Source organism: Miniopterus natalensis, chromosome 21, assembly GCF_054644295.1.
Source record: "Miniopterus natalensis isolate mMinNat1 chromosome 21, mMinNat1.hap1, whole genome shotgun sequence".
In the NCBI taxonomy this organism is placed as follows: Eukaryota; Metazoa; Chordata; class Mammalia; order Chiroptera; family Miniopteridae; genus Miniopterus; species Miniopterus natalensis.
This window is the reverse complement of record NC_142101.1, coordinates 5,248,761-5,260,802: the sequence shown is the minus strand read 5'-3', so window position 1 is coordinate 5,260,802 and position 12,042 is coordinate 5,248,761. Positions and strand designations below refer to the sequence as shown.

At 37.0% G+C, this 12,042-nt stretch overlaps 1 protein-coding gene across 1 annotated transcript in view; it reads right to left on the bottom strand.

Annotated features, from left to right (window-relative positions):
* ARID4B (AT-rich interaction domain 4B) overlaps window positions 1-12,042 on the bottom strand; it is a 124,971-nt gene that overhangs the window by 80,577 nt on the left and 32,352 nt on the right. Inside the window, exon 3 of the mRNA XM_016199849.2 lies at window positions 972-1,082. Within this exon, the coding sequence (XP_016055335.2) occupies window positions 972-1,082 (111 nt within the window). The remainder of the gene's footprint in view (window positions 1-971; window positions 1,083-12,042) is intronic.

Sequence of the window (12,042 nt, the reverse complement as noted above, 5' to 3'; positions counted from 1 at the left end):
ATCACTAACTCTTTATGAGCCTCATTTTTTGTTACAATAAAATTAAGGAACTAAACTACATGACTCTAAAAGGCTAAAGATGCAAACAATACGAGTCTACAGTAAAGCGGCATTCAAAATACCAGCTGCACCGCCCTCGCCCAATGGATCAGTTGGTTAAAGCACTCTCCTGTATACCAAACAGTGGCAGCTTCGATCCCCAGTCAGGGCACATATTTAGACTATGGGTTTGATCCCATCAGGGTTTGTGTGGGGGGCAGCTGATCAATGGTTCTCTCTCACATCGATGTTTCTCTCTCTCCTCCTTTCCTCTCTCTAAAATCAATAAAGACATATCTTGCTCTAGTTGGTATGGCCGGTTAGAGCATCATCCCATGCACCAAAAAGTGGTGAGTTCGATCCCCAGTTGGGGCGTGTGCAGGAGGCACCCAATCAATATTTCTCTCACACCAATGTTTCTCCCCCTCTCTCATCCTCCCTTCCTCTCTCTAAATTCTATTTTTTTGAAAAAACTCCTAGGGTAAGGATTTAAAACACACACAAAAAAACCCCCAACTATACTAATCTAATTTCATTCCAATTGGAATACTTTAAAATAACAAACAGCCCAGCTGGCATGGCTCAGCGGTTAAGCCATGAGTTCATGATCCAAAAGATCACGCTTAGATTCCCGGTCAGGGCACGTGCCCAGGGTTGCGGGATCAATCCCCAGTGGGGGGGCGTGCAGTGGGCAGCTGATCAATGACTCTCATCACTAATGTTTCTATCTCTCTCTCCCCCCCTCTCTCTGAAATCGATAAAGATATATTTTAAAAAAATCACAAGTAATGCTTTTTTCAGGTATTTTCACAACCATTACTCCTAGAAACTAAACTCATCTTACAGAAAAAAATTATTGAATATACTCACCAAACTAAAGTTTAAATATTAAACACTGAACATACAATTTATAAAATCTACATATACTGTACCTTGACTTTGACAAGTCTTTTTGCTGTCTTGATCTTGGCTTCACAAAAGGCTCCTCTGTATTTAGCACTCACATCAGTGCCCACTGTCAAATAGGGAGGTTCATCAAGGGCCTAAAAATGTAAACAAATTAGATTTTAAACTCTCTAATTCTTTTCCACAATCAGATTTTAGAATGGCAGATCTAATCCTGTTATAGCTATGAAAATTGTAATAGTTGAATATGTATTTGTTAATAAGAACAACCTATGAAATACTCTAACTTAAAAATAAGTAAAATGAGCATCATAAAGTCTACTTAAATGTACTAAATGTACATCATATAAAATATAAAGGCATCTTTTTCTATTAAAATACACATGGTCCACAAAATGAATTAGCTCAATCACAAATACATACCATTCCTTCACACCCCCTCCATCCACCATCCATTCAAATATATATTTATTATATGACCATGAAAAGGCAGATTCTTAAAGCTCAAAGGCTGAGGAAATTTATTCTAAAAGGCTATATATTTACAGGCATCCAAATTCAGAATATATAGCTACCTAGACAATTCTTAGAATGGCATAAAAGGGACAGGGGAAATTACATGTATTCAAACTACTTAGCCAAAATGTCTGAAATGCTTTGGGGCAGGGATTCACTGTTTGTTTATCCTTCTACCTTCAATAATATTTTAAGTTTTCCCACTTGTTGATTTACTTTTTAACAGTCCTGATGTAGCTTCTCTGACTTTTTACAATCAGGTATATTTCTGCATAGAATCTGTATTTCTAAGGAGTTCTGCTTAAATTAATCGATTCCATAGCCAAAGAAAGATTATGTAAGTAGCTTTTCTCAAAGTGTTTCATAAGAAATACTAATATCCCAAGAAGCTCCACCAAAAAGAAAAGGAGGGAGAATTTGGAAAAACTGGTTTATTGGATGAATTCCCACTCTGCCTCATTATTTCCCAATCTGTTTGTCCAAAGAACCTCTTTTTTCTATTAACACTTATTACCACCCTGCAGAAAATTCCATAAAACATAAGAAAGAAAATGCTGTTATACAGCCACAAATAATGAAAGTATCAATTTCATTTGGATCTTGGAAGTAAATTCACCCTTATAGTTGTGGCTAACATCTCCAAAAATCAACATTTTTAAAAACTGTAATGTTATGTAATAAAAGTGCCCATATTTATGTCAAAATAATTTTAGTAACCTTTTTTAAAGGTGGGGAGGTATTACATAAACCAAGACAAGGGTGCTACAACTAAAAATATCAGCCAACCTCCTTAATGGCCGGTTTTCACATCAGGAACATGGGGTAAATATTAAAAAGCACTCAGTTATGATGCCTGAAGTATTTAGCTATTAACAATTACAATTAATATTATAAAACACTCAATATGGGCAAACAAATCAATGTGAATTGAGTACAAATTAAAAGTTAATCCACTTCCTTCACCTTTTTCAACTAATGTCAGTACTCCTCAGAATATATTATTTTCCAGTACTAAATCTAATGAGAAAATACCACAAGATATTTGGTAATATGTGTATGTCTTTAAAATGTTATACTTTTCTACTTCTAGACATGCAGAAATAATCAAAGATATATGTACATATTATACATATAGAAAAAACATACATCATAAAGATAGGAACAACTGTTAAAGAGGTACTAGCCTATGGGAAAGGGAGTGGAATGAAAGGATACGTGTATGAAAACATTCTATTCAAAGACTTCCTGTTTTTTTTTAAAAAGGTTCCTTTTTGGTTTTTTTGCAATTGGAAAATATCCTTTGCTTTTAAAAATGTACCCTAAGGAACATTTCAAACATATACAGAAAGAGACAGGGCTGTGTTAATAAATCCTCCAAATACTCGGAACCTGCTTCCCACAACAATTAACTCAGACATTTTTGTCTCATCTATACACCTACCTGTTCCTTTTCAAAAAACCCCGATTTTTTTAAAAGAAAACACTGGAATTATATTACTTCATCAGAACAATAAAAAGAAGTATAATCTGTAGCAGTTTGTATTATGGGTGATTTTGAATTTTCTTACTAATACTTTTCTATATTCTCCAATGTATTTGGGGTGACTATATTAATGAGAATCAGTATAATATAATAATTAAGAGCACAGGCTCTTGAATTAGACGGTTAGGTTCAAATCTACCACCTGGCAGCTAGGTGACCTTGGGCTAGGACCTCTGTGCCTCAGGATATAGTAACAGGGATCTCACAGGGATGAGGGTTGAAATGTTACAGGAAAAGTGTACGGCCCGCATACAGGGTAAAAAACAAGTCTGTTATTACTACTTAATAATCTAGGGGGAAACTGAGTTAAAAAAGTGCCTACATGTCCTGGCTGGTATGGCTCAGTTGGTTGTTGTCCCATGCACCAAAAGGTCACACAGGTTCAATTCCATCAGGGCACATGCCTGGGCTGCAAGCTTGATCCCCAGTAGGGGGCATGCAGCAGGCAGTCAAGCAATGTTTCTCTCTCTCTCACTCCCTCTCTCTGTAAAATCAATAAAAACAAAACAACAGATCCTACATATAGCGGATGCCACTATAATTATATATTTATACAAGGAGGCGCTTACCCCTTATACAAATCAAAAATAATCATGTGCCATTCTATAGCGAGAGGTTAAGTATTGATGGGATGCTCCATAAGGAAGTGTACTACAACCCTTTAGGGTGGCAGAAAGACAACCAAGACTATACACCTATTCTCAGGCTACTGTACTTTGGTCCAACGTAGAGATACACAAAAAATTATAAGCTAATTAATTAAGAGTCCTCTGCCCAACACCCACCCTGGTAAGTATACATGTGTATACAACCAAAAATATAACAAAAAAAAACTCTTACCTTCAGGAAACAAAGCAAAAAACCTCTTACCTTCTCTTTTTGCTCTGCCTTTCTGATTTTGGTCAATAATATGGACCATCTCAGAGGCTAAAATAAAACGTTTTATGTAGCACCTCCATGCCAAAAGGAACTTAAACTACTAAATTACCATCCCTTTATTTAGCAAACAGAACAGTTTTCTAGTTGTCAAGGCAACGGCTACCTCACAATTATCAGCATCGCTTAAACAATAATTTTTCCATTCAATCTACCAAATGCCCTCACTGGCACCTAAAAACCACTGAATTCCATGAGAACACTAAGAAGCATAAACGACTTTTAATTTAGCTATTGGTGAATACTAAACCTTCAAGAAGCCAAAATGCCAGGGAAACATAAGTGCCCAAATGAATCAACACCAATCTCTATTGTACTCTGGGATGCAGTACACCAATACATAAAATGTTTTAGAAACAGAGTAGCTGAATCAATTCTCCAAATGGCTGACTAATGTTGATACTACTGCCTAAGAAATATTTAGTTATTCAAGATCTATTTTTTTTAAAGCAAAACATGCTAGATGGCATTTTATTGAGATAGTTTCTTAAAAAGAGTAAGCATTCAAACTGGTTACTAGGCAGTGCCAATGCAGCCAGAATCAGAAAACAACGAGTACTCAATTTGATACTAAAACCTCCAGTAAATACACTTAAACATACAAATAAATCTATAAAAGCAACTTTTTGTATATGACAATCTCAAACAGGCATTAAAACCATAATGGAGATAATTCCAACAGATGAATCAATGAAAAATACTAACACCTATATACCAAAGGGTGTATCATTTAAAAACTAAGCTGAAAATTAAAATGCACAATTTTTTAGGACATACAAAAAATGAGTACATTCAATAAAACTGTGCAATCTACTTTTCCTCTCTTCCTTTTCATGGGGTAGTGAGGGGTAAGAGTTGGGGAGGCACAGGAGGTAAGGTAAGGGGACAAATAATGAGTATACAAGGCACTGAGAAGTTTGGTGGAGCACATGGAAGCACAGGCAGTCCCTGTGGCTCAGGACATGGTGGGAGCTGACCAGAGACAGAGGAAATGTGGGGTATGATTGGAACATTTGTCACACTGACCAAGTAAACTGACTGATCAATTAAGTAAAGACACTGAGGATAGTGGGGTTATGTTTCTCACTGCCAAAGAAAGAAAGGGGAAAGGCTATAAAGAAGTCTAAGGTATTGGACTGAAGTTAGAACAGTATACACACACACACAGAAAAGTGAACAAGTAGTAACAAGTGTATGTGTACATGCACATGTATCTGTGTCTCTCTCTTTGTGTGTGTGCATATATATATATATATATATATATATATATATATATATATATACATTCATATATTTTCCTAACTCTGTCCACCAATAAGGCCTCAGAGCAACTGACAGCCCAGTAACAAAAAGCATAGCGGTAGCCTGTATCTTGATTTCTAAATCCCATCCCACATTAAAAGGAACCAGTGGTCCTTGGAGAAATGGATGATTTCAAAGTTGGGCAAGGAAAAGTACAAGAAGGATCTGAAAACACCTTGTGTAAGGAAATGTTCAATGAATGATTGTGTCATTTCAAAGGGACCTGGAGCCACCTTGAAGGAACCCCTAATGGTGAAGTGGGGGAAACTTTAAGCATCAAAATAAATACTGGTTCACCCTGGCCGAGTGGCTCAGTTGGCTGGAGCATCATCCAATACACCAAAAAGGTTGCAGGCTCGACTCCCAGTCAGGGCACATACATAGGTTTGGGTTCAATCCCCCAGTCGGGGTGCGTACGGGAGACAACGGATCAATGTTCCTCTCTCATGTCTCCCCCCCACCACCTTCCTCTCTCTCTAAAAAATAATAAAAAACATGTCCTCAGGTGAAAATTAAAAATAAATAAAAGGAAGAATGAACAAATAAATAAATATTGGTTGTCCTATTATCTGGTTAGGGATGTATAAATAAGTGAAAACTGAGTGACGTAAGATATGTGTATTCCACTGTAAGTAAATTATACCTCAGTTTAAAAAATTAATGATAAATTACATTCAGTGAAACTGGTATTCATGAGTCCATATTGACAAATAAATGCTGAATAAATAAATGCAGAGAAGGGAAAGCTCTTCCCTATAGTAGAATGTTAATAAATATAGCAGGAATATGGAAATAGAGAATCATCTTTTGGCAACTATCAAAAAGTGATTTGATTCAGTGCTGTCAATAGATGCTAAACTGATGAGTGGAATTTTTATGAAGAATGGGATGTTAGTATAATCCTGGAATACCACTCAATTATCAGTGGAATAATGTGATACAATGAGAACAAAAGAGCATCCTTTCTATGATATACCTGCCAAGAGTGACTTTGATAACGAGAAAAATTAGACAGGCCCAGATTGAACTTATCCTACAGAATGTAAGGTCTACATTCCTTAACACTCTGAAGGACATGAAATATGGGAACACTGGGAAACAGTGTTAGATTGAAGTAGTCTGAAGAGACATGATAATCGAATTCAACATGTATTCCTGGATAGAGCAGGCACAAGAGAGAGAGAAAGGAGACATTAGGGGAGTTGGTGAAATTAGGACAGTAGTGTTATACCTATGCTGACTTCCTAATTTAGAAGGTTGAGTACAGGGTAGAGAGAGCGTCCTTTTTGTTGGGAATTACATGCTGGAGTACTTATGGGTGACAGGACATCATGTCTGCAGCTTGCTCTCAAAGAGTTGAAAAATAATGACAACTGGTAAGCATATATATATATATATATATATATATATATATATATATATACACACACACACACACACACACACACACACACGCACACACACACAGATTATATGTATTCTCGGCAATATAAATTTGAAATTATTGAAAAAGTACTATCTATTTACTGGCCATTTGTGTATCTTTTTCTATGAATTACTGATTTATGTTCTTTATCTAGTTACTTTTTTTTTTTACTGGATTTTAAAAGTTCTTGTATAGGCCCCGGCTGGGTAGCTCAACTGGTTTGAGCGTTGTCCTGATACACCAAAGTTGAGGGTTCACACAAGAAGCAACTGATGAATACATGAATAAGTGGAATAACAAATCGATGTTTCTGTCTCTCTCTTAAAAATTTTAAAATTAAAAAAAATCAATAAAAAATCAAAAATCAATGTATATTTTTTAAAAATCAGCGCTTCCTTCCAAATAAAAAATCTTCTCTGGCCTGGCCGGTGTGGCTCAGTGGTTGAACGTCAACCCATAAACCAAGAGGTCACTGGTTCAATTCCTAGTCAGGGCACATGTCCAGGTTTCAGGCTTGAAACCCAGTAGAGGATGTGCAGGAGGTAACCAATTCATGTTTCATCTCCCTCTTCTTTCCCCTCTAAAAAAATCAATTAAAAATATATTTTTTTAAATCTTCTCTGGATGCTACCTATATGTCCTAACAATCCTTCTAAAACTTAAGCTACTCTAGGGGATTTAGACCCACATCTATGAACCAGAGAGATGCACGCTAGTCACAGATACTACCAGAGGGCATCTGCATTTTCCTACAAGTTTAAATGACTCAAAACAGACATTCTAACTAGAATGTTCATCAGCAGAGGTGAGAGACACATGTTAGGGTCACATTTATTAGGTACCTACTGTATTTAAGGAATTGTTTACATGCTTAAAAACCAAAGGCACTTTCCTCATATAACACAAAAGTAGCCAATTCATTTTGCCCTCGGAAGAGGTTAATCTTATTTGTTATCTTGTTATTCAATCAAAACCTTATTCAAATGCAAATGAATATGCTTTAGGATAACATCACTCTCTGTACACAACATGTTTATTTATAATATTTAAACTTTAAGATCTCGAAATTAGGAGCCTAATGGTGCAACCAGTTCAAAACTCCTAATTACAAAGAGAAACCCTACACCGACACTGCTACAGCTTCTACCTACCTGAAATGGTAGCGATACCGAAGGGCATGAATTAAGATGCATTAGGGAGGACATTTCAAATCGCCCCAAAAGAGGTCGCTATGGATGCACCTGGAATACTTTCTGAGAGTTTGCTCGATTACCAAAACATATTAATAGTCCTTAAAACTCTCCATCAACTAAACTCTTTAGATGACTTGAAAATAACAATATTACATTTTTGTTTTATTACCAATAAAAATAACAGTAGAAAACTAAGGAAAAAATCAGATTCACAGAATTAGAATACCACTCTAGATATTTTCCACAGCAAAATCATCAACCAGACAGACAGATGAACACATAGTTTGATCAACTATTCTTAATTGTAAATTTTTATTTTTCACTTAATAAAGCCTGAATGTTCTTCCATATCTTAAATGTGAATCTATAAAGTGATTGCTAATTGTTATATAGCCCTGCCTACGGTCCATCAACCTTTATGTATCTATTTCTTCATGACTGCAAAAGAGGGAGATAGAAGTAGGGAAGGAGTGAAAGAAGGGTAAATGAAGTAGAAGATGACAAGGGAGTCAGAAGTAATGACAGGTAGATGGCAGAGAGAGTAAATGAGGAGGAAAATCCTGTGAACTTGGAGGTTCAGGTCTTGGTTCATTAGCTCTCCTGACGCCAGCCACTTTGATTATCTGATTTCAGAGTGGTTGTCCACCTGGACTGCTCAGTGTACACACTAAGAACCTGGCAAATGTGAAAAATCTCTAACTTTGGAATCAGAGAGACTGCTATTCATATACTTAGTAGCTTTCTGTCTTCGGGCATGTCACCCCACTACTGTGATTTTGATTTCTTCTCTACAGATTGGCAACTTATCATGTAGGGTGCTTACCAGTTTTTAATTAAAGAGGTAGTATATTTAGAGTCTTTAGGACACTTACAGGTCCTGGATAAGCACTCAGCAAATATTAGATTAAATCATATGAAATTGCTATCTTTACAGATCAAAAAAGACAAATACTGGCAATTTTATATGGTTCAACCTAACACTGATTTTTTTCATTTTCTTTTAAGCAACTGGGAAACAACAGAGCAACACCCCCAGACACCTAACAGTAAATCCTGTTCCACAATCGGCTCAGATGCTGTTCCTACTCTATTGCACATGAACAAGACCCAGCTTTGCACTACTAATCACTCTGGCCCACAGGATTCCACCTATGTGTATTTTCTCCTGTTACCAAATTACTGGGCCTTCTCTCATTGAGCTCTGAGTCCTGAGCAACCTACACTGGAGCCATTATATCACTAATGGAGCTATGACTAGTTTTTCCCCCACCTGATGGCTGCTTGGCCCATCAACCAAGTATTTATCCTGTTTAATATCCTCAAAAATACGACCTTAGAAGAAGCCATCAAAAAGAAAGATTAATTGTCCTGGCTGGTGTGACTTAGTGATTAGAGCATCGGCCAGAGCACTGAAGGGTCACAGGTTCGATTCCCAGTCAAGGGCATGTACCTGGGTTGCAGATTCAATCCCCAGCCTGGTCAGGGTGTGTGTGGGAGGCAACCAATCGATGTGTGTGTCTCTCTCTCATGGATGATTTTCTCTCTCTCTCTCTCTCTCCCCCCCTCCTAAAAATCAGTGGAAAAAATATCCTCGGGTAAAGATTAACCAAAAAAAGAGTAATCATACAGGGATATATAACAGGCCCTCCAGGGTACTCCTTCTTGCCTTCTTTCAATAGGCTCTGAGAATCAAAAAGGCTCAATTTCAAGACATTCTAATAGGAGAGCTTACATCAGATTATTCATCAGACATGACATTAAAAAAAATATACCAATCAAAACACATTAAAAGGTTGCTTATCAACATAAGCATCCCACATGTATCAGAATAGTTTCAGAATTTCATTATCAAACCTGCCCTGCCACCTACTGAAAGGGCCGTGCCCACCTTGCCACGAGATAAACACTGCCTCCTTGGGGTTCTCTGGCCCCACTGAGGTCATGAAAAATATTTCAATGATAGTCCCTTCCCTAAGGATTCCTAGCTGAAAAGAAAATCCAATAGAGCCCTTAAATGCTACTTGCTAATCCATTTTCACCAAGAAAATGTTGAAGAGAGAATCCACTGGACTATGATTACCCAGGTGTGATGATAAATTCCAAGTGGTGTAGGGAGGATTCACTGAGCACACAAAAATATGAAATCTTTTCTTTATTTATCTTAAAAATAGGTAAGTTTTTCTAATAAATACTTTTAAATTTTTTATTTGTTGATTTTAGAGAGAGAAGAGGGGGAGAGAGAGACAGACATCAATTTGTTGTTCCACTTTTTTATGCATTCAATGGTTGATTCTTGTATGTGTCCTGACTGGAAATCAAACCCACAACCTTGGCATATCAGAACACTGTTCTAACCAACTGAGCTATCTGGCCAGGGCTCTAATAAATATTACTTAAGTTGATCTACACGAACCATGTGTTTGTGAACACATACCTCCTGAGAGAAAAGTGGCACTTGCACAACACACAGGGGATGACAGTGGCCTTCAACTATTCATTCACTTTCAGCATACTGTGTTAAGTAGGTGTGCTCACATAGGTAAATTTTGCAGATTACATTGTTCTTGTTTACATAGTTTGTAGATGATATTAGAAACTAGAAAGGAGGTACTCAAAGTATACTCCCAGGACCAACAGCATCAGCATCACCTGAGAACTTGTTAGAAATGCAAATTCTCAGGCCCCATTCCAGACATCCTGAATTAGATAAGAACTCTGGGGGAGGGAATCAGCAATCTATGTCTTAACAAGCCCTCCAGGGAATTCTGATGTACCCCCCAGTTTGAGAACCCATGACCTAAAGGTTATCTCTCTAGGTCCTCACTGGGAACCTGTAACAGATATACTCAACAACTAGCACTCAGAAACTCTATTTGGTTTCCAGACCCATGTAATATGAGGTATTATGGTAGAAATGGCCAAAATGAAAGCCACAAGACTTGAAAGATGTCAGAATGGTGATAATGAAAAAAATATTTAACATACACACAGAATTAAGTAAGGCAATAAAAGCAGATTCATTTTAAATAATATAGAAAAGTGGCATAAAAAGATTCTAGCAAAAAAAATCAGTAAGATAAAATTATCCATGCAAAAAGTAAAAACTAAGAAAATTAAAAGCTAATACTTCCCTGCAGAAAGGAGTTAATACAGAAGGCATTGCTTGCTCTTTTTGGCCTATTTGTAAGGCCCTTGGATGGCATCTAAGAACTTACTGGGGACATGGATTTCAGGAGGGTTCCCACAATAAACTGAAACAGTGGTTCACTGTGCCTAAACTGTATGTACAAACAATACGGTTTATGCTGAACACCTGCTTTCATTCTCAGAGTTGGAAATGTGGATGTGTGCCAGGCATGGGGTGCCTATGTGACTAGCCTCCAATAAAATCCTTGCTGCTGAGTCTCTAAAAAGCTTTCCTGTTGGCAACATTTCAGATATGTTGTCACAATTCATTGCTAGGGGAATTAAGTGCCTTCTGTGTGACTCTACTGGGAGAATACTCTGGAAGCTTGCACCTGGTTGCCCTCAGACTTCACCGAAGCACCTTTTCCTTTTGCTGATTATGCTTTGTATCCTTTGGTTGCAATAAATCACAGCTTAAGTATGAGTATACACTGACTCCTGTGAGTTCTCTCAGTGTATTAACAAACCTGAAGGTGGTCTCGAGGACTTCTAACATCCTCTTACTTGTATTATGAACTCTTTGACAGTTCACCTAATGGGTTAAAAACATGGACAATACCATAAAATCTGACATGTTTGTATTATCTTTATTTGACCCATTAATAAAATAAAACAGTCTGATATTTTATTTCCATTTTCTTAGTCTTTTTAATATCCAGTAAGCCTAACCTGAATCACATGCTCAGTCCTTGGCCAGTGAAGTGCAAGAAAACCTACACTGAAATACCTCAAAGAAGTCATAATCTCCAACAGTTCAAACTTAGTTACAAAGTCCTAACACCTGATGGTTAGTTTTGTATGTTGTTAAGACATAAAAACAGAAAAAACAGTGGTTTCCAATGTGAGCCCCAAATAAAAAAGTCACCAACTATATAGATTGCAAGTGGTAATTTGTCATGAGGCTGCTTCACACCACGGCAACTCTACATAGCACGCCTCAAGGTGCAACACAAGTTATTAAATAGTGGGTAATATCTAATAAAAATATACTCTTC